The sequence below is a fragment of the Macrobrachium nipponense genome, chromosome 5 (genome assembly GCF_015104395.2).
Source record: "Macrobrachium nipponense isolate FS-2020 chromosome 5, ASM1510439v2, whole genome shotgun sequence".
NCBI lineage: Eukaryota > Metazoa > Arthropoda > Malacostraca > Decapoda > Palaemonidae > Macrobrachium > Macrobrachium nipponense.
The window spans coordinates 89,480,842-89,505,118 of record NC_061107.1 but is presented as its reverse complement, the minus strand read 5'-3'; the positions used below and the strand labels follow the sequence as shown (position 1 = coordinate 89,505,118).

Here is a 24,277-nt window from a genome sequence, read left to right as displayed (position 1 = left end):
ATATATATATATATATATCTTATATAGATAATATAATTAATATATATATTATATATATCTATATATAGATATATATAGATATACTAGTTCGAGTTTGTTTACGTCGCTTACGAACGCTAAACCTCGTAAGATGGAACGACGCAAAATATTATTTTTTTATATTTTTTTTTTATGGGGCGCGTTCGTAACCACGAAACATCGTAAGTCGAGGACCGGTGTAACCCGAGGACTTACTGTATATATATAAATATATATATATATATATATATATATATATATATATATATATATATATAAAGAAATATATATATATATATATATATATAGAATATATATATATATATATATATATATATATCTATATATATCTATATATATATATATATATCTATATATATCTATCTATATATAGATCTATATTATATATATATATATTATATACTATATATAATATAATATATATATCTATATATATATCTATATATATCTATATATATATACTAGATATATATATATATATATATATATATATATAATATATAGATATCTTATATTATATATATATATATATATATATATATATCTATATATAATCATATAAATATTTATATATATATATATCTATATATATATATATATATATATATATATATATATATATATTATATATATATATATCTATGTATAATATATTTATATATATATATATATATATATATATATATATATATATATATATATATATACAGTAAGTCCTCGGGTTACACCGGTCTCGACTTACGATGTTTCGTGGTTACGAACGCGCCCCCATAAAAATATAAAAAATAATATTTTGCGTCGTTCCATCTTACGCGGTTTAGCGTCATAAGCGACGTAAACAAACGCGAACTAGTTCCGGGCGCACGGCGGAAGAATTCGCTTTGTGGGGGAGAAGACGGCGTCGCTTCGCTACGCTCATTCCTCGCCCATACGCCATTTTGGTTGTTTACACTGCCTCTCTCTCCCTCGTGTTGTATCGTTTTTGTAACTTTTTGCTCTTTGTTATGGCTCCCAAGCGCAAGGCGGACTCTTCTGATGGTAGAGCATCAAAGAAAAGAAAGGCCATCACCATGGAAATTAAAGTGGACATTATAAAGCGATCTGAGAAGGGAGAAACGCCAACAAACATTGGCCGCTCGCTTGGCCTTTGCCGTTCGACCGTTGCTACCATTATCAAAGATAAAGAGCGCATCGTTGAACATGTGAAAGGATCTGCTCCTATGAAAGCGACAGTGATAACTAAGCAGCGTAGTGGTCTACTAATTGAAATGGAAAGGTTATTGGTGCTTTGGTTGGAAGACCAAAATCAACGGCGTATCCCAGTCAGCCTTATGGTGATTCAGGAGAAGGCGAAAAGATTGTTTGAAGCGTTGAAAAAAGAAAAGGGGGAGGGAAGTGAAAGTGAAGAGTTTGTGGCTAGTAGGGGTTGGTTTATGCGATTTAAGGCTCAGGCCAATTACCTCAAGAATCACCTGCCTCAGCATCTCCAGCATCTTCTGGAGGTTCTTTTTCTCTTCACTAACCTCCCCCAGTCTCTCCAGCACCGCAGCTTCCTCTCCAGTGTGCAAGCCAATCAAATTAATAAAGGTAAGGAATTGTTCTCTCGTTGTTATTGATAGGTATTTACATTAAATCATGTGGTATTTTTTAATGTTCCGACTTACGCTGAAAATCGTGTTGCGACGCATCTTAAGAACGGATCAACGTCGTAACTCGAGGACCCCCTGTATATATATCTGTGCATCTGATGTCTAGGCCTGTTGCTTGCGACGCTCCTGATTGGCTGTTGATAAGCCAATCACAGGCCTGGGAACTCTCAGTCTCTCTTGAGAGTTCACATAGGTAGTATGTATGTTCCACCTCTCCTGAGGGATATGTTTTTCAAAAGCATCTCTCAGGAGAGGTGGAACATATACCCTTCTTATGTGAACTATATATATATATATATATATAAATATATATATATATATATATATATATTCTTCATCGCTGGTGGGCTAATCCTCGATGAAATAGGTACGGGGATACGGAAGGACATGGCACATTACATGATTCTTTATTGCTAGCGACGTTTCGAGACAAAGTCCCATCTTCAGGCTAAAGGCAAGAAATAAATATTACATCTTTACCAAACAGTTAGGAATGTTAACGTAAAATTATTATAAATTAAAGTATTTCTAAGTAAAATTACGAATTAAAAAATCTCAAAGAATGAGTATTACATCAATACATAACATATTCAAGAAAAGGAAATGTAAAATCATAAAAAATTAAAATATTTCTAAGTAAAATTACGAATAAAAACATTAAACAGAATATATATATATATGCAAATATAAAAATATTAAAAATGAGGAAAATACCTTGCTCAAGCAGAGTCCCGCCGTTCCGTGTCAGGACGGTGGAAAAAAAGTCAAGAAGAGGCAAAGAACAAAGTGACGTGTCTTTATGCTATATACAAAGGTACTGAGGTAGTATGGTTGTTAAGTGAAGGTACCAGTTTCTTAATTGCCAAACTTTCAAGAACGAGGAGGTGGTGTTCATATGGTGACGTCATAATGACCTTAAAGTTGTTATAATCTATCTCTGCCCTACAGATTCTGGCGTGATTCCAAATATTTGATTGTTCAGGGGTGGATAATTTGCTGCCCGTTCGGTAACTTACACCTCTTTACGAACTACCATTGTATCTAAAAATGCTAATTGTCCATTTTCTTCTAATTCACAAGTAAATTTAATATTTTGATGTTTGGAGTTAGCATATTGTAAAAATGAAAGGGAACTGCTGGACAATTGCCCTCCGTCTTTTAAACCACTTTTTTACCGAAGGTATGTAGATGACACTTTTGTTTTGTTTAAAGATAGGCATCATAGCGACTCATTTTTACAATATGCTAACTCCAAACATCAAAATATTAAATTTACTTGTGAATTAGAAGAAAATGGACAATTAGCATTTTTAGATACAATGGTAGTTCGTAAAGATAACTGTTTTAACATAGGAATCTACAGGAAACCTACCTTTACCGGTCTTGGCTTGAATTTTTACAGTTTTTGTTTTTATAATTTTAAATTAAATTCTTTATCAACTCTCCTCCACAGGGCTATAAACCTAACATCAAGTTGGAAATTATTCCATGACTAAATAATATTTCTTGAGGAATTTTTCAAAAGCAATTGTTACCCATCGGGGTTATTTTTTAAATACGTCAAAAATACCATCAATAACTTTTTTCATCCACCTAGTCCAGTCCATTTAGCACAGAAATTTAGGTACTATATTAAAATACCTTATATACATGATAGGAAGTTTTTGCCCTCCCTTAAGAAAATTTTAAACCGCCATTATCCAGCAGTTGATACCAGATTCACTTGCATAAATCCTAGAAATATTGGTAGCTTCCTAAGACACAAAGAGAAATTGCCCTCCTTGATGCAATCCGGTGTAGTGTATTTATTTAATTGCTGCCGATGTAATCAGCAGACCTACGTAGGAAGTACGCGCCGGTTGCTCAAAGTGAGATGTGATGCTCATAGAGGTGTAAGTTACCGAACGGGCAGCAAATTATCCACCCCTGAACAATCAAATATTAGGAATCACGCCAGAATCTGTAGGGCAGAGATAGTTTATAACAACTTTAAGGTCATTATGACGTCACCATATGAACACCACCTCCTCGTTCTTGAAAGTTTGGCAATTAAGAAACTGGTACCTTCACTTAACAACCATACTACCTCAGTACCTTTGTATATAGCATAAAGACACGTCACTTTGTTCTTTGCCTCTTCTTGACCTTTTTTTCCACCGTCCTGACACGGAACAGCGGGACTCTGCTTGAGCAAGGTATTTTCCTCATTTTTAATATTTTTATATTTGCATATATATATATATTCTGTTTAATGTTTTTATTCGTAATTTTACTTAGAAATATTGTAATTTTTTATGATTTTACATTTCCTTTTCTTGAATATGTTATGTATTGATGTAATACTCATTCTTTGAGATTTTTTAATTCGTAATTTTACTTAGAAATACTTTAATTTATAATAATTTTACGTTAACATTCCTAACTGTTTGGTAAAGATGTAATATTTATTTCTTGCCTTTAGCCTGAAGATGGGACTTTGTCTCGAAACGTCGCTAGCAATAAAGAATCATGTAATGTGCCATGTCCTTCCGTATCCCCGTACCTATATATATATATATATATTATATATATATTATATATATATCTATATATATCTATATATATCTATTATATCTATATCTATATATATCTCTATATATATATATATATATATATATTATATATATATATATATATATATATATATATATATATCTATATTTATATTTATATATATATATACCATAAACTGGGGAAAGTGCTCCTCAAAATTTAGGGTTTTTCTACTTCACCTGGTGATAGAAAAACAACTATCTGCCTTTACAATTTTTTTATTGTGTCAAAAACAAAAGTAACAATGTGAGATTCTCTGGTATTATTTTGACCAAAATTATAAATATAGTTTTTTGTACAAAAAATGCTTAATAGTCTGGCGCACTTACCCCACACTTTGGGGAAAGTGCGCCGTACAGTGAAAACTTAGTGAATAGTGAGGTCCATAAAGCACTGCTTGTGGAACAATGTTAAGTTCTTAAGAATAAAAGGTTGGGGCAGCTTTTCCAATACATCTTCCACACTTACAGTATGTTGTCTGGTGCATTTGGTTTGTGAAAGGCATGTTTCTTGCCTAGGTCGTCGTCATACCGCTGACGTAGATCATCTACCACATATTCCTCCTCTCCGACCTCCCCCTCAACTTCCTCAACTATCTTCCCTACATAATGGACAATTTGTTTCTTGGTATGGAACTTTACCAAAATAAAATCCCCAACACTAATTTGCTCTGGCTGTGCTGCATCACCCTCTACTGGTACCAATCTGCCTCTACCTGTGGCAGTTCAGCGTCTGGTGAATCTGGATCAGACAGTTCAGAAACTCACTGATTTCACTGTCAGAGGGAGATGCTTGCCGAGCGCGTACCGGTACTTTCTTCTTCTTGGCTCCTGATGGCCCAGCTGAAGCGAGGTCATGAGCACTTATACTTTTGCCAGGTGAAACACACAGTCTCCAACCTCGAGCAGCAGCTCCTGGTTTTTTGCCTGCACCGTCCCTCAAGGACTGCAAGTGTTAAATAACAGTTGGACTAACTAAGTGAGCTGCAGATGGAAGAATGTCAGCGTGCTGGAGTTTATCAATCACTCGAGTCCTATTGATATTTTGGCACATGCGCTTGGTAAGTTAGTCTTCGGGCCACTTAAGAAACGCATACGCCCACTCTACACCTGGTGTGTTGTCTTTAAATTGAGATACCGTGTGGCCTGCTTTTTCCAAAAATGATTTTACAAAGAAACGTAACGCTAGTTCATCGAATGCATAACCATAATCGCTTAATGCAGCCATGTGTTGGGGAATGGAGAGTTCCTCCTGTGGCAGCAAAGCAGTTGGCCGCCCTCCAGTTGACCAGGTTCTCCCTCTAGCACCTGTGACATGATCCCGGAGGGTTCGGCGGGGAATCTTCGTCTCATGCACCACCTAGGTCAACAATCCTCCAGCCTACACATGCTGCACAGCTCTCCTCAAGTAATCCTGACTGTAGGTCCTGGCTCGGGGTTTCCCATCCACAAGTTTATAGGTGTGCACCATGGTGACATATGTCAAAGAAAAGAACAAACAGTTCAGTTCAGACAGTTCAGTAACAGGCAAGGCGCACTTGCCCCAGAGGATCATTAGCTTTCCCTAATTGTTGTATTACTTTAGCAATCTAACATATTCATCAAGATCATATTTCTAGTTCAGAAGCAAAAAATTGTGTATATATGACAATATTTTCTTGCTCAACCAACTAATTACATTTCTTGTATCGGAAACGATGCAAAAAAACAAGAGGTACAAATAATTAATAAATATATGCCTTGACAATGGAAAGGGCTGAAATTCACAGGGTAAATAGCTACAACACTCCTCTTAAGTATGGTAATTATCTGAAAAATAAAAATTCAATATAGTACATTTTTAAAAATAAATTTCAAAATGTGGCGCACTTTCCCCGCTGTTGGCGCACTTTCCCCAGTGTACGGTAATATTCTATATCTATATATATATATATATATATATATATATATATATATTATATATAATATATATATATATATATATATATATATATATATATATATATCCGTGCATCTGATGTCTAGGCCTGTTGCTTGCGACGCTCCTGATTGGCTGTTGATAAGCCAATCACAGGCCTGGGAACTCTCAGTCTCTCTTGAGAGTCCACATAGGTAGTATGTATGTTCCACCTCTCCTGAGGGATATGTTTTTCAAAAGCATCTCTCAGGAGAGGTGGAACATATATCCTCCTTATGTGAACTCTCAAGAGAGACAGAGTTTCCAGCCCTGTGATTGGCTTATCAACAGCCAATCAGGAGCGTCATAAGGGACTGGCCTAGATATCAGATGCATGGCTGATGTGAATCTACTATAGTAACTCAAAGCACTCATTAAATTAGTTATTATTCATTTGTACTACACAGGCAATATACAGTGCTTTATAAATTATAATTATGTAGTACTGTACTTTACAGGAAAGGGGCAGAGTTGGCCATAACTTCTTTTGTTTTATTTTTGGGGGTTTATTTAGTTCATTATTTCTAGTTGATGTTGTAATGTACTTATAGTACTCAACATGTAGTTTGTTTGCCATCTTCGATTGCATGTACAATTATCGTGTGAGCTTGTACCAATTTGCAGTAGATAATGAGGCTTCAAAAGTCATAAGGTGACATTTAAAGTGAATTTTGTGTTATAACACTTAAGTGCACAGTCTTGTTATCTTCAGTAAGTTTTTTCAGACAGAATATAGTAGAACCCTGGTCCTCGACCGCATTAGAACTTGATATAATTCGATTTTGCTTCAGAGCTTAAAAAAAATTTGCTTCAGAGCTTGAACAAAAAAAACAGGATCTGACCTGATGAACCATATGATTTTTGTAAACAAGTGTTTCAGTCAGTCACCACTAGTTGGCACTGTTCGTGGTGTTGTTTAAAGCAAGCTCACTCTGCTGCTATTGTTTTGAGCAAGTACATGCTTGTACAGGAATATTTCCTTAGTTTTTGTGGCTTTTTGTATTGTATTCTGATTCAGTCATTGGTCCCAAGACAGCCATTGCAGACGAGCAGAAGAGGAAATTGGCAAGAACCACAATTGAACTTAAGGAGGAGCTTATTGAAAAGTATGAAAGGCATTTGTGTGACTGATTTAACGTCTTAATTTTAATATTTTATTAGTTTGCTGTAATAATTAGGCTTGTTTTTCAATGTTTTTTTTTATTAGCAACAAGTTTCATGCATACCCATTATAGTGCATACTAACCTAGCCTAGCCCTATGGCACTTGGTCAGCCATCAGTAATATGGCTGCATTGGATGTAGGCTAGTTTTTTTTTTTACAGTATACATACATTTAAAACTAAAAAAAGAATGTCTAATATGATGTTATTTAACTCTGAACTTATTTAGTGGTAATTTAAGTACAGGCAGTCCCCGGGTTACGACCGGTTCGGGTTACGACGTTCCGAGGTTAAGGCGCTTCTCAATTATATTCATCAGACATTATTTCCAGGGTTATGACGCCTACAACACTCATCTGGCAGATGAAATATGACACCAAAAATGCAAAATAATCAATATTTGAAGGTTTTTTTTATGAAAAATGCAATAAGAATGCAGTTTACATAGTTTTCAATGCACCCAAAGCATTAAAAGTATAATGTTTTGAATTAAAAGGTAAGGTTAGGGTAATAAGTGGTGGTCAAGAATGGATTAATCCTTTTCAGCTATTTCTTATGGAAAAAATTGATTCAGATTCCTAATGAATCTGGTTCTCAACACTTCTTTTGGAATGGATTACCATCCAGGTCCGAGGGTCTATTGTAATAACAATGAAATTTTAAGTTCCTTTTCCCATGTACGTATGTAGTGTTTTCCTGTTTCTACATCTTCAGCTAATGCAATGATGAAAAGCTCATTGATAATTGGAATACTGAATGTATGGAATGTTGCAAAATGTTGAAACAATATATTCTATGGAATGTTTTGACTAATATATATTATATCAACTATTTAAGATATGGTACCAGAATTTAGTGTTTGATAATGGTTTTGTTTTTACAGAAGAATGTCATTTTACTCATCTTTCATTTTAAGAAGTATGAAAAATAATATGGCTGCACACAGTGTTTTGTTATCTTATGACTAGTGCAGTGCTATTAATTATATTTTTAGGTTTTACTTTTGAATGTTGAAGATTGCCTCAGTGGAAATTCTTCTCCTTATGTCTATACTTAATCATCTTTCTTTTCTCTCCATCTTTTCAGAACTCTGTCTTGGCACCACCGCCTCTTGTAATGGATGACTTAGATGATGATTTCCTTGATTCTGATTTAGAAGCTGCCCTAAATCAAATTGAATCACAGGCAGGTTCTTCTTTATCTAGCAGCAATTCTAATAATCCTTTGAGTGGTTCTAAAAATCTTCACTCTCTGAACAGTAAGAAAGTTTCAAATAACAGCATAAATAATAAAATGGTGAATAATGGTGTAAAGCCTGGAAACAGTAGGTCAAATGCTAGTCAAGATAAAAAATCTTTGGGAAATTCAGACATGGATATGGAAATATGTGAAGAATTTTTTAATGATGATTTTGATGATGAACTATTACTTTCTGCTGAAAGTTCAGTTCAAGTGAAGTCAGTGCAGCTATCATCTGCTCAGCCAAGAAAAACTATTGCTGGACTGTCATCAACCACAGTCAAACCATCTAATAGTTCCTTAGCAGTAACCAGCTCAAAACCCACAAGACCCCCACCGTTGTTTGGCAACCAGAAAAATTTCTCTGTGACTAACAAGGCTACTCCTGTTAGAGCTGTTGCCCCTCAGAAACTTGGTAAAGTAAGCCCTTTAACGTCATCCTTATCAAAGAGTTCAAATTCACTCCAAGCTAAGCAGACTTGTCTTACAAATTTTCTGACAAAAGTTCCTGGAAATCAGGAAAATAAAGTACCTGCAAACAATCAAAGCAGTAATATTTTAAACATTGATGAAATGGAGAGTGAGTTTGCCCAGCCATTTGAAGAAGAAATTGGCATGAATAAGAAACGTATGAAGACAACAGAGAAAAAGGATTCACCAACTCATCTTGTAACAAAAGCTCCATTCACATATCTCTACTTTCTACCAGAAAGTCCCACTGAAATGCAGGTAACTTAGCAATTAGTTAATTTTATTGTCTTTTGTGTAAAAGTCTGTTATTGCCTTTAGAAAGTACAGTTAGTGAAATAGATTATTTATAAGTAGTGCATGCTTTACTGTTTAGACTTATGACTTTTAATATTCTTTGAAAATTTATTCAGTATTATTGTAAAATATTTTGGACATATAAATACTGGACTTATAGTTCCTGAAATTAGTAGATTTGCAGGTACAAAAAGCAGTTAACAGACTCTTGGAAGAAAGAATTTCACCTAAATCTTAATTATCTTGAGCTTTCTTTTATCTTTGTACCATAGCTCTTGAGACATTTAAGTACTATTTAGCAGAATGTTGAGCTTTTCAATATCTTTGTACCATAGTTCTTGAGACATTTAGGTATTTAATTGTTTGTTGACATGTAACACTGGCTAAGTGACAAGCCCCAAATGTCAAGCCTAGAGTTAACTCGGCTGTCAGACCATTAGCAAGGGACGAGTTTGAAACTTTCCCTACTTCAAAATATAGTGATGTGAATTTCATCTTTTAAGAATTTTTAGATATTAGCTAGACGAAGTAGTATTTAGTTATCCCAGCATCCTTCCATTAAAAAAAAAATCTCTCTGTAGCTCATACAAGCTATAAACTAACCAAAATAAGCCAGATTAAAGCAAAGTTTGTCTAATATTAGTTATTTACATAGTTAAATACTGGCTAATATTGTTCAGTTAGTCATTGCAAATTATATGTCAGCTTAAAAATATAACTTGCATGTTATGTTGCTTAAGAGATTGCATGGCACAGATTTGCTACAACCAAAACTGTATTGCAAAATCTAGGGAAAATGAGAAACTTAGTTTTTGGCGCTTCATATCTCCTAACAAAATTGAATTGTTTACAGATCTAGAGAGTGTAATGTAATAAATGAGATACAGACAAAAATGCATTCTTTCCAAGAGTGGCTGACTGAATACTCAAAAATCACTGTTTTGATTTGTACAAAAAAAAAATTTCTGAGGTGTTCTTTTAATTTAGTTTACTTTTTCAGGAATACATTGTGAAGGGATTTATTATGACCCTTATATCAAAGCTTGAAGTTACCATTGGTAATTGGAGACTCACAGCTGTGATCAATGATGGATCTGCGTCACATGAAGTTGATATTGATAACAAGGTGAGGTTTGACTCATTACTGACATTCATTGTCATTGATTTACGAGGTTCAGTTCTGTTATTGTACATTTGTTTTATAACTTGTTTGTTTATACAAGACAACTCAATGGCTCATGTTTGCTTGTTACAAATCCATTGCTGTTCTTATAATTTAGCCCAATACACAATTTGCAAATTCTGGAAGTTAGTTTTGAACAGGGAGAAAAGGTCATTTGCAGGTCTGCTCTGTGCATGCATTATGTTGATCCTAAAGTCCCATGAATGAAGAATTACAAGTTGCTGTGCAATAAGGGCTGCTACCAGCAGCATCATTGTACTATTTTGGATTTTTGCTCTAAGATCTTTATGTAACTGGGATTGAGTGATTTCCTTAGCAAAGGAACTACTAACAGGGGTGACTCCCAGGACTTGGGTTTGCTTCTGTTAGAAGCTCAGTTGGACTCCAGGGGTCTCGTGTACCTGTCTCTGTTATGAACTGTTGACATGCAGCAGCATTAAACGTAACAACTTGAACTGGATCTTTTGGACGGGACTCAAAGTCAGTAAGAACTCCACTATTGTACCAGATGTGACTACACCTTGACCAAGGATCTTCAGTTAGAAGACTGAAAATTACATATTGAACTATGCTTCCTAAGTCTGTCCTGAAGTTTGATGGTAGTTGGATGTACACTCTACGAAACATTTATTCTTATGCATCAAGACTGACAAGAGGTGTTACACATCCTACTCTTCAGTTGCTTGGCTTATGTCTTTGGAATTTTCATTACCTACTCTTCAGTTGCTTGGCTTATGTCTTTAGAATTTTCATTATCATTAGTTTTCTTCCCTGGTCATATTCTTTTAGCTTTATTTTAGTCAGAACTTTGGTGCCTGCGGGCCCAAGCCTTAATAGTGTATACTGCTTGTTATGTAGTGGATATTTTATGAGTTACTCTCATTATCAAGTCCTGGGAGAGTAGCATTGAATAGTTAAACTGTATGTGAATTTCTAGTTTAACTGACAATGAATGTCAAATTTTGAGAACAGATCAATTAAACCAAATTACAAGCTGTAATTTAACAAATCAGATCTAAACTTCATTATTGATAATAAAGACAAATCTTTCAGGTCAGCCCTGTGACAGCAAAATGAATTAAAGACAAATCCTTTAGGTCAGCCTTGTGAAAGTAAAATGAATTAGTTCAGTGGTCTGAGTCATTTTAATAATAATAACTAACAATGCCTGCATCCAAATTCTGTTAAAAAGCCATGATGTTACACTGCCCAGTAATACAGGTCTTTTTTTTCCTTTATTATTTCAAGTCTATAAGTCTTTTGCTGTTATAGATGTTTATGTTTATAGAATAAAATATAGAAGTTAGGTCAGAAGCCAAGCACTGGGACCTACGCGGTCAGTCAGAGCAGAAACAAAAATTTACTGTAAATAGGTTTGAAAGGTGTAACAGGAGGCAAAACTGGCAGTTGCACAATGAAACAGTTTTTCAGAGAGGATGGAAAGTAAGATGGAAGAAAGGAAATGTAAATAGAGGTACAGTAAAAGAAATGAAAGGGGTTGCAGCTAGGTGCTGAAGGGACATTGCAAAGAACCATAAGTAATGCCTACAGTGCACTGCATGAGGTGCATTGTTGGCACCACCTCCTTATGGGGGTTTATGTTTATATGTTCAGGAGCAGTTGTAATGTTATTTGAAAGTGTCAACACATTTCCTCAGCTTTTTTTTATTATACAGTAGTACCTCACCTTGCATCATTAATTCATTCCAAGACGTGCAACTTTAAAAAAATACAATCAAACTTGTAGAAAATAACCTAAGTCATTTCATAGTTTAAAATTTGTATTGTATATAATAACTTTACAATTTTAATTGATGCAGAGGTAAAGATAAAACAAAAAAGGTTTATAAGTAGTACTTGATTTGTAATGTTGAATGTTTGTCATTATACGAGACCCAGCATCCACTGCTGATTTTAAACAGCCAGTAGCTACATTTTTTTTTTTACTTAATTTAGTAATAGCCACATTACAAATATAAAATCGTCATGTATGCATGTAGGCATATTCTGGATAAATTACAACTACCTTTTTGTCTCCAGCTTACCCATTTCTTTATGTTGTTGCTGTTTCCTATTAGCCTTCTCCACCTTCCTCTGTCCACTGCATCCTGACTTTATAAACCTTACAACAATATTATTTACATAATAATGATGTGGCATACTGTAATTTATGATATCCTTTTTCTTTTCAAAACATTTCATGAGCTAATTAAACCTAACCTATTGTGTATCATTAGTTGAAATCTTGGGTAAATATGTAGTGCACTGTATTTACAGATTTATACAACTGAATTCCTCAAATTTTATTAAAGGATATTGACTTGATCAAAATTTGTAGTAAAAATAAAGATACACAAGACAAGAAAGAAGAGGGGTGAACAAATGAGAGAGATTCATACAATTGCTTGCAAAGTGCAGTAATATTTACCTGTAATTGACAATGAACTCAGAACATTTTTATGTCAATTAATTATTTTGTCTGTACTGTATGCTGTCATTTTCACACTACTGAAAATAACTGAATTTACATGTAAATACTGTTTCTTTGTTGATTACATGTAATTATAGTTAGGTTACTCCAGGTTTTGAAAATACCCAATGAACTGTGGTTATAACTGTCTATACCAATAAGTACAATGTATATTTACCCATGCATTTAACCAGTAGCAAATGTGTCATAGACCGTGTAAAGATAATGTAAATTTTTGTATGCCGTCCCAAATGAGTAATATTTTTTTGGTTTCTTTGGTATGTAATGTGGAGTTACCAAAATACCAGCTCAGAAGAGTAGCTAATGTCTTTGGTAAAATGCACATGATTTATCATATGCAGATCATACAGTACTTTATTATTATTATTATTATGCTGGGATGTGCTGTTCATTTCGTTACTGTATTCAACAACTTGCAAGACTCTTCTCAGAAATTGTCATTACTGTACATGGTACATAGGCTACTGTACATAAAGAGATTTGGAATTATCATAAAAGTTAGTTATCAAAATGGCTACATTAGTGAAGCTCAGGATTTTGCTCTGCCTCCTACTTTAAAAAATTGTATCCATTAAAAGATATTGTACATATTCATTTTGTTTCACAACATTCCTTATAAAAGAGAGCTATAAAAATGAAAAACATAAAATGTGAGCCAATATTAGTGTATAAATAAAAATAGGCCTGGCCATAGCAAACTCAGAGGTAATCTGAAATTGATGTCAATTAAATCTTATATCTGATTTTGTTATGCATGTATTATTGTAAAGCTTCATATTTGAAAATTTGGTACTGTATGTTTTTTACACAATGAACTAGCATTTTAATTCATAAATTGGGCATTTGAAATTGAAATGGGCAGTATAAAGCTGAAAAGAAAATAAATCTGGAATCATTTGATTAGGAGGAAATCTGTCATTTTTACATGTTGCTTTTACATTCCTTTGTAGGAGCATAGCCACCTTATCTTCTAATGATTTTACACTTTTTATTGTTTTTAGGATATTGTATGGCTTTAGTAAAGTTTGTTACTGATTGACATATGGTTGACCAGACTGGTGTATGCTATAATTGGTTTAGTTTTTCTTTATGTAAGTTTCATGTGTCTTTTTTCTTGGGCTGTATTGTCTCTTGTTCATATACAGGTTGTGTATACAAATTTTTTATTTTTACAAATTAATGGTTTTCTGGCTAGTTTCATACAAGTGTGTACTTAAGGATAATAATTAGTACTGATTACTGAATGGTATATGATTGATTCTCCATTGTTATTGTTAGGTGCATATTATGTATAGTAGTATTGTGAAAGATTAAGGGGCCAAGTTTTGTTTTCTTCTAATGCTTAAATTTCTCTCTTATACTACATAGTATTACAGAGATATGTAAGCAATTTTTTTGTTTCTATTTAAGTAAAATATTCATAAAAGTTTTAACTAACTCTTGTATCCATGCTGCTACTTGTTCAAAAGTTTGTTTGGTATTTTGCAGATTGATGTTTTTGTACATTTTTCCTCAAGGCATTGTCATGCTGAATTGTGATAATGTTTTTATGATCTTTGCAAGAAAGGAAAAATTTTTATTAAACAGTTTTAAGGGTTATCAACAGGATCTTATTCAATGTTAATAGGGTTTAATTTTTTTGGTTTACATTTGCACCTTCTATAGGATGCACATTTATTTTTATTGTATTCCCTAATTCCATCATTACTTGATAATGTATTATTTCAGATCCTGTGTCACTTGATAGGAATGACGTGCAGCGAGTTCCAAATCAAGAAGAAAGAAGCCCGATTTAATCCTGTTCTTCAGCAACAGCTAAGTAAAGTGAGTTCATCATTCTTTCTTATTAATTTTATTAAGATGCATCAAATTAAAATGTTTTTGTTACTAAAGTATAATGAGTTACTGTAGTGACTAGAGTTTAAATCAGGTTGTCAAGTATATTTTATTTATTATGAAATTAACCAAGAAAAGTATCAGAAAACAGTGATAAAGTATTTATGTATTATTATTTCAAGGTATGGAATAAATTATTGATATCAAAGTAAAAATATCAAAACAGGAACATGAAGAGGTGTCAGAGAAGAATTTTCCCTTATTGACTATAATACTATGTATTTACATCTTTGATATTCAGCATAAGTATAATACAGTTGCAAGAATTATGCCTATTGAACACAAATTTTATATTTATATTTTCCATAAAAATGATGTTGAATTACACTTGGATTGCTCCCTTCCAAACCCTTCTGTTTCGTAAGCTTCAGTTTGCCAAGACTTTTTTGCTGGTAAGGTAGAGGGGCTTCCCCTGTTGAAGGGAGAGAGAGCAACGGCTGACTTACCCTCGCATTCACATTCTTAAATTACTAAAACATATCTGGTATTGAGAGTATATCTAAATGGGAAACTCATAACTTATTCAGGTACATACTAGTTTCTTCAGTTCACCATTTTTGCTTTTTTGTTTCATGTCCTTTCCATTTATTTTAGTTTTTAATTAAAATATTGTCTTAGTTCGTAATGAAAATATTCACACTCAAATCTTTCTCAGAAGTTAATTTTTGGCCAGGTTTTTCTGGCATCCTGTAGGTGCCAGAGCTTATTGATTTTATTTGTCTCATTTTGAATTGTTGTATTAGAGGGTATTTCTTCCTGTTCCCATTTTCAAATGAAACTGAATCAAAGACATTTGATCTAATCAGTGACCCTACCCTGGCCATTTGTCTGCCATAGGTCACCTTTGACTGCTAGCTACAACCCCTTTCATTCCTATTACTATACAGTGGTCCTCCCATATTCGTTGGGGATGTGTACCAGACACCCCCCCGTGAATAGTTAGAACCTGTGAATAGTTGGAACCCCTATAAAAATGCTGAAAACAGCCTATTTTGTTAGTTAAAACTCAAGAAAAACCCACTCAAAATTTTTATACTACTTGGTTTTTTATTAGTTTTATCACAAAAAGTGCATTTTATGATGAAATTGATAAAAAAAACAAGAATTTGTGGATATTTCTCATAGAAAAATACCGTGAATATGCGGGGAAATGTTCCCGAGAAAAATCTGCGAATGTGTGAGTCCAGAAATCCGGAGAACGCGAATACGGGGGTCCACTGTACCTCTATACATATTCTCTTTCTTCCATGACCTATAAGGTCATTCAGCGCTGAAACTGAAATTGACAGTAAAAGGTTTAAAAGGTGTAACAGGAGGAAAACCTTGCAGTTGCACTAGTGAATCAGTCGTCAGGAGAGGGTGGAAAGTAAGATGGAACAGAGAATGTGAACAGAAGTACAGTAAAAGGAATGAAAGTGGTTGTAGCCAGGGCTTGAAGGGATGCTGCAAAGACCCTTAACCCTCACAGTCCAGGCTAATATATGCTAATGCAAACACCCATGACCGGGCTAAATTTGAGGACGGCCAATTTAAAAGAAAAACTAAAAAACCTCATCAGTGGAAAGAGGAAGATATGTATACGCTCAAGGTATAAGAAAAAAAATTCTGTACCTTTCATGGGAAGTTGAAATTGAATATTTCCCACCCCCTGTGGGCCTCTTCCCTAAGACAGTCATAAAAATATGCTAATTTGATGAAATTATGTGTTCTTTCTGATATATTTTCTGGGCTCAGCCGTGTCGCTCCCGTGAAATGTGTCTGCTTTAGCACTATTTCTAGTAAAGACCCAGTACTCTCCTGCAAACCCTCTTGAAGGATTCCTGGTCCAGTGACCATTCTGACTCCAGGGGGACTGACCGGTACAGTGCGTCTGCTACTACATTGTGGACTCCTGCCAGATGGGTAGCCGATAGATGCCAGGTGTTCTTGTCAGCTAGAGAAAAAAATGCTATCACCACGTGGTTCACATGACTTGACTTTGAACCACCTCTGTTTATACAGTGTACCACTACCGCACTGTCGAGAACCAACCTGATATGAGTCTTCTCCGGAGGACGGAGCTTCTTTAAGGTAAGAAACACTGCCATAGCTTCCAGGATGTTGATGTGAAGCTTTTGGAACTGAGGTGACCAAGTTCCCTGAACCTTCTCGTGCTGTGAATAACCTCCCCAACCTGTCAGTGATGCGACTGTGTGCACCAGTAGGGACGGGGGAGGGAACTGCAACTGTAACTCTTTGGCTAGATTTTCGGCCATTGCCCATGGACGTAGACATTTCTTGAGAATCAGAGGTACCTGGCCGAACTTGTCGCGACACTTGGCATTGGCCTTTGAATGCCAAACTCGATTGATGTCCTTGAGCTTGGCTTTCAACAGAACGTCTGTGACTGAGGCAAACTGGAGCGAGCCTTGGATCGTCTCCTGATTCCTTCTCGAAGCCTTTTTGCATTTTAAGAATTGGCTTGTTACCTTGGCAGTCTCCTTCCCCTTCCCTGATGGAATGGAAAGATTGTGTGAATCCAAGCCTCAATGGATACCTAGCCACTGGAACTTGGATTCTGGGGCCAATCGGGACTTGGTCCTGTTGATCTTGAACCCTATATATTCCATGAAAGATATGACCTTGTCCGTGGCTTTCATATATACTTGTCTTTGACCATCTCCCAGATTAGCCAGTCATTTAGGTACGCCACCACCAATAAACCCTGAGACCTTAGCTCCTGCACCACTACCTCCACCAGTTTCGTGAAAACCCTTGGGGCTATATTCAGCCCGAAGGGCATCACCTTGAAGGAATAGGCTTCTTTCCCTAGTTTGAAGCCCAGGAATGGATGGAAGTGCCGAGCTATCGGGACATGATAATAGGCGTCTGTAAGATCTATAGAGGTGGTGACGCCCCCACGGGGAAGTAAGGTCCGTACCTGAGAGATGGTCAGCATTTAGAACTTGTCGCAACGAATGTACAAGTTTAAACGGGACATGTCTAAGATCACCCTCCTTTGGTCGGTCCCCTTCTTTGGGACACTGAATAGATGACCCTGAAATTTCAAGTTCTTTGTCCCGGAGACTGCTCCCTTCTGGAGAAGTTCCCTGGAGTAATCCATCAACCCTTGCGTTGGTTGCTGATAGAAGGTGATGGGTGGAGGAGGACCCTTGATCCAACTCCAGCCTAGGCCCCTGGATACTATGCTTTCCGCCCAGCTGCTGAACCCCCAACGATGTCGAAAGAGATACAGCCTGCCTCCTACCTGAGGAACTTCATTGAGATGATGAGGGTCGGGTTCCTCTTCCTGACCATGCACCTCTAGCTCGCCCTTGGGCTCCGGTTCCTCCACGCTGACGAAAGGGGCCTCTAGCCCTGCCACCCCTAGCAACCTTGGTAAAAGGTTGAAATACCTGATTCTCATAGACCGGGTTAAAAGCAGGCGACACTGAATACAGTGGGGGAACCTGTTGGCTAGCCGACGGCGAAAGGAAGACAAATTGATGCTGTTGCTGAGGCTGAGCCTTAGAAGACGAAGGCTGGGGAACTTGCTGAATTGGTACAGCTTGTAGCACAGGATGCTGTTGCGGAACTTGGAAAGGTTGGTACCTTCTTTGCCTCTTCCTAGCCCTAAAACTGGAGGAAGAAGACTCTAATTTCCTTTTGAAAGGAATGCCCCAACGCAATCTGATGCTTTGATTAAAACGTGATGCCTCGTTCTGAACCTCGTTTACTGCCGAAGGTGGGAAGAGATCTGCACCCCAGATTGAGGAAGCCAGAAGCCTGTTGTTCGTGCCTGATCATAGCCTTGGATAGAACATGCTTCCTGCAATTTCTCTTAGTAACCGCAAAGTCGTACGAGTCACATTGCATGCTCAAAAGTAACGACTCCGCAATGACCTTAAACAGCGGCTCATGAGCGTACTCCAGAGCTGCCGTCTCCGTCATCACTAGGGAGTTAAGAGACCTTGCAAGACGTATCCTAGCATCAAATTGGGCTTGGATCAGTGCGTCTGACAGCCTAGGGAGGCGCTCACTAAACAAGTTGATTGCACAGTTTGGCTTAAGCTTGCCTACCGAGAATGTAGCCGGCAAACTTCCCACAAATTCTCCCTACCTGGGAGTAGCAATGATGTGGGATCTATCTCGATAAGCTGGGGCTCTTCCCGAGTCACTGCCTGAAGGGTAAGTCCTGCTACCTTTGATGTAAAAGGTAAGGGGTTCCTGTCATCAGTCGTAAACACCGTAAAATGGCTTTTAAAGGCTGTTACCTTAGTATTTGAGCAGTTCCACTCTTCTAGGCTCCGTATCCATGCTTGCTGAGCCTGATTGCTAGAAAGGATAACAGTCCCCTTGGAGACCTTATCCTCCCTAATCAGAGCTGCCTCCATAAGCCTAACATAACCTATAAATGGTGGCCGTAACCCTTCGGGGAAGAACTCGAAACCCTCGAGTCTACGTGTACCACAACCTTCTACAGTCAACATCCCGTTGACAAACGGAGCGAAGTTCACCACCCTCCAAGGATTACCAGGATGGAACGGAGGGAGCGTGGACCCGTCAGGCATGCTCTGACCTTGCACCAAGTTACTAGGAGGTGCCGGAACTGCCGACTCCTGTCTGAGACCTGCAATCAGGGAGTCCTGTGCACCTAAACTTTTAAAACACCCTTTCAAACCTTGCTGCAACTGAACTGACTAAGCTACCAAGACCACTGACCTGATTTAAAATATTCGTGTTGAACAGGTCTTGGCCGACTAAAGGGGAACCTTCCTGCCCTCCCTACGGTACCTTATGAGGTATCCGATCTCTAGACGTTGATGGAATGGGACTTGTGGGGCAATGGGAAGAGTTCCCTCCTTGAGGCCTTGGATTTGCAGACTTAGAAAGAGATCTCAGCCTAGGTTTAATATGTGTATGAACCTCTGGCACCTGCCCAGGCCTTGGCTTTGTCTCTGATTTGCTTTTAAGCAAGGTTTTACCCGAAGGTTTTCTCTTTAATTTAGGAATCACAGAGAAGGAATGCGACCTGGAAGGGGGCAAACCTCCTGTGAAACCCATGAAGGAATTGGAAGTAAAGGGAGAGGAAGAATCAGAGTCACTCTAGGAAAGACCCTGGTGACCAACTAGGCTAGCCTCATTAACACTGTTACCTGTACCCATATCTAGTGTAACGGGTAAATCCTCACTACTTCAAGTGAGACTCCTTCCAAACCAAGGTCCGGCAACTCTGCCTCTTGCTGTTCCATAACTGAATCTTGAATTGATTTGATAATTGGTGCTGCGACTTTTGGGTCAATGTATCCGGCAGATTTCCCGGTTGGGAAGGCTGCCATATCTTGAGGTAGAATATACGGCTTAGCTTTCCCTATGTTCCGTCCAAAACCTCCAACCCAGATCTTGAGGGTGGAGAGTGCAGCATGCTTAACAGACTGCTCCGTCTGTAATGCAAGGAATGTGTCAATTTCGAGTAAAATCTTTGAACATTATGCTTACATATGTTGATTAATTAATGTAATTTAATTTAAAGAAATTTTTATTTATTTATTTATTTATATAGTAATTTTTTTTTTTATTTATTTATTTATTTATTTATTATTATTATTATTTTTTTTAACACTAACACAAGTAGTGTAATATAATTCCATCACAATATGCATAGAACAAGCAGTGCGATAACTTACCGAACAGGTAACCTGTTGTACAAGTCGTAGCAGGCAAAGCAGTTTTCGTGATGCCAGACTACGGAATCTGTAAGCAATATTGCGCACAGGGCATGGTTCCGGCAAACATCAGGGTTGCACGGATCCTGTAGACCGGCAACCAGACACTGAGTGGCCTGTAAGTGCAATAATATTTAAGAACAATTGCACAAACTTATTAGGATTATTATGATAATAATGTCATATGCCGGAGCATACCGGACTCAGAAAATATAAAACCCCTTATATATTTATATATTTACGTCCCGGGAACTGTGTAAGAAATAAAACAACCCGGAACTGTATGACCGGGGGGGGGGGGGTACACGAAGTATCCCGGGACGGCCACATGAACTCCCAAGTTCTGTGGCAAAACGAAAAGAAAAAATGAAAAAATGAAAATTAAAATAACAAATATAATATCTCTGCCCTCGGAAGAGTAACTTCCGTAAACATAGCCCTCAACGACTACCGGAGAAGCCAGGATCTAAACCCGCCTTATGCGGAGAGGGAATGTTTTAGGCGAATGGATGTAAGTTCCGAGAGCTGAAAGAAGCAAAGCGCAACAAATCCACGGAAACCGAGGCTGAATACGCAAAGCAACCATCAACTCTGGAGGAGGTCGGCTGAGAAGCGACACCCACCAACCTAAGGTCCCGGAGGACCCTCTACACTCCCCCCTCCACTGATTGGGAACGGTTGTCAGCGACAACCTGAGCGAGAGGAGCACCCAATTACTGGGGGCCCCACGTGAGGGGGAGGAAGGGAGGACTGATGAGGTGACGATCATGTGACCAGCTTATCCCCACGAAAAAAGATCACGAGGAAAACGCAGGTACAGCCTATGTAGGCTAACCGACATAACATCCAACAAATACATAGACAAAATAAAATCAATTACTTAAAGCTAAAAGAAAATCATGCTTTAACACGGGGTGGGGAAATGAAAATAAAACCTCTTAAAATATAAAACCGCTATGAAGGCCACCCAATAACGGTGGGCGCAAAAGGGGAAATCCTACTTGCCTACTGACAAAACGATAAGAAACGGCAGGCAGACGAAAAGAAAAAAGGGAAAAATATCTGAATGAAATATACCAAACTTAAAAATAAAAGGGATAACGGTGGATATACGGCAAAACACGTAACAAAGAAACGTGCTCGAATGAAGACCCCCGTGAAAAACATGAAAATAATGAAAATAACAAAAACATAAACGAAAATAGGATCGACTTAAAACTGCCACCCAAGAAATAAATAAATATATGTACTGAAATATCACATGTTACAAGCAGAGAGGAAGACCACTCGAAATCGGTACAATTCATGGGTAAGCCGAAAAGGCGACTCACCGCCCGCCCGCTACTTAAAAGTGACGCCTAACAAAACCCTAAATAAAGGCAAAACGAAAGGCAAATTCACTCCATAAACATTGAAAAAGGGCGGAACCAGTACTTAACTTGGGTGAAGAGGTAGATTGATGATCCATAACCAAGAATAAAAATAAAAGAACAGATAGCTATATTCGAACGTGCGAACACGATAAGGCTATCGAAAAGTATGACGTCACAGACGCCTTCAACGGGGTAGCTAGGTGTGACCAATGGGTCGGCTCCCCGTATTTAGGGTCTTTTGATGAGGAAAAGGCTAATTGGAGGGGTTGCTGTGGTAGTGTTTAACACTCGCCCCAGTTTTATACCGACACCTTTTATATAGGTGAGCGAGTCAGAGGCTTCTGACATGTCCAATTTAGCAGTTCTCTGGTATTATAGCAATATTTTACTAGAAATAGTGCTAAAGCAGACACATTTCACTGGGCGACACGGCTTCCTCGCCCAGAAATAGATTTTTCCTACGTCAAAATCCCTTTTTTATTATGTCAAATTAAAATTATAGCTCAGACAATATCATAACAGGTAAGAACTAAAACCAGGAACAAATTCTGAGTACGTATAATGTATGTATATTATAATATATTGATGATGCATCCTTGGATGGGAAGTTGTGACAACATTCCCCTTTTCCACCTCAAGCAAGGCAATCTCTCAGCTCACTCCAGCTCTCATACAGCAATCTTGAAGAGTTGCCAGTTAGTTATAAATGGATCTAGGAACATTTTTCCCACACAATTTGTTCAAATTGTATGGTGCCAAATCTTGATCATATATGACTGCTACCCATCCATAAGGGGTTAAGTAATGCCCACAGTGCACCGCATGAGACTTGTTGATGGAATTGTTCTCCTATGCAGGCCATTTTGTTGAGATGAATGCATTTAAGTACCATCTGACCTCTTAACTCTGGCACTCTGTGGTCTGGCAACTCCCATGATCTGGACTTTTTTTCAATCACCTGCCATTAGTTCTTTAGTGTTTTAGAAGATGGTGCCACACCTTTCAGTTTTTGGATTTTTTCAGATTTCTGAACTGAAGCTTGCTCAGTATATACACAAGCACAATTTATTTCCAGTGAATTCTTTAGTGTTTAAGAGGGTGGTGATACACATCGTTTGAGTTTTGGGATTTTTTCAGATTTTGGAATTGAAGCTTGCTCCATAAATACACAAGCATAGTTTATTTTCAATGAAAACATTCTGTGAAACGCAAAAATATATGGCATATAAAAGAACTGTAATTTGCATATAACTCATCCAAAAACATTTCATCATGTGTATTGTATATTAGTGGAGATGTATTTTCTGTAGATTGCACTAGGCAGGCTTTCATTGCCTGTCACTAGGCAGGCTTTCTATGCCTGTCTGTTTCGGTAGATACCTATATTATATCCTAGTTAACTTTTCACCAATAAATAGGCTTAGAAGCAAAACATCATTAGGTTAACCATATCTTCAAAACTTCATTAGGTTAAATGTATCTTCATACATTAAATCAAGAGTACCAACCTTGCGACTTGTTTAAGAATTAATTACTATTTCTTATATAATGGTGACTTTTGGAAATGAAAATAGTAAAATAAATCTGTATTCATCCTTCACGCAATGTGTAGTTGTGGCTGAAGGAGCGAATAATATGCAAGCCACAAACGTTTTAGAAGAGGCAAAAGCAACATCAGGTACTGGTAAAATCACACCATTATTTCATTTAATTTATTGCATTTTTATACCAATGGCATTTTTAAACCCAGCTTTGATAGTTTTTTCTCTGAAACAAGTTTCATTTAGCGATTAATGGCTGAGATGATGTCTGTAAAATGCAATCAGCTGATGATTTTAAGATTTTTGCTGAAAATGAAAGCCAGAAAAGTTTAAAGTGCCAGATCAGAATTTGACAGTGCACTTATAATAAAATTGGTTTAAGCTTCATTCTAGTGAAGGTGTAAGCATTTCCGGGGAGATGCTTATGGAGCAGGCTAGAATTTTCATAAGGAACCAAACCTAAAGAAAGTGATCCTTCATAAGATTTCTACTTTTGATAACACAGCAATATCTATTTTGAATGAGCGGGCAGGTAAGACTTTGTTTATGTTGGGCATTATTTTATGGGTGATTTCTGCCATCCAGGATTTTCTGGGATCCAGCAGTAGCCTGATCCCAAGGGTACGGGTTTTAAGAGTTCGGACTGTACTAGTTGTTCTTCCTCAAGTAGTAATGTAATATCCTCC

General features: G+C 36.9%; 1 protein-coding gene across 5 annotated transcripts in view; it reads left to right on the top strand.

Moving 5' to 3' along the window:
- The window catches only part of LOC135215488 (recQ-mediated genome instability protein 1-like), a 359,294-nt gene that overhangs the window by 327,340 nt on the left and 7,677 nt on the right, over positions 1–24,277 (top strand). For all 5 annotated transcript variants that reach the window (XM_064250249.1, XM_064250248.1, XM_064250246.1 and 2 more), the window contains 3 exons: positions 8,485–9,366; positions 10,403–10,528; positions 14,805–14,900. In XM_064250249.1, the coding sequence (XP_064106319.1) occupies positions 8,485–9,366; positions 10,403–10,528; positions 14,805–14,900 (1,104 nt within the window). The remainder of the gene's footprint in view (positions 1–8,484; positions 9,367–10,402; positions 10,529–14,804; positions 14,901–24,277) is intronic.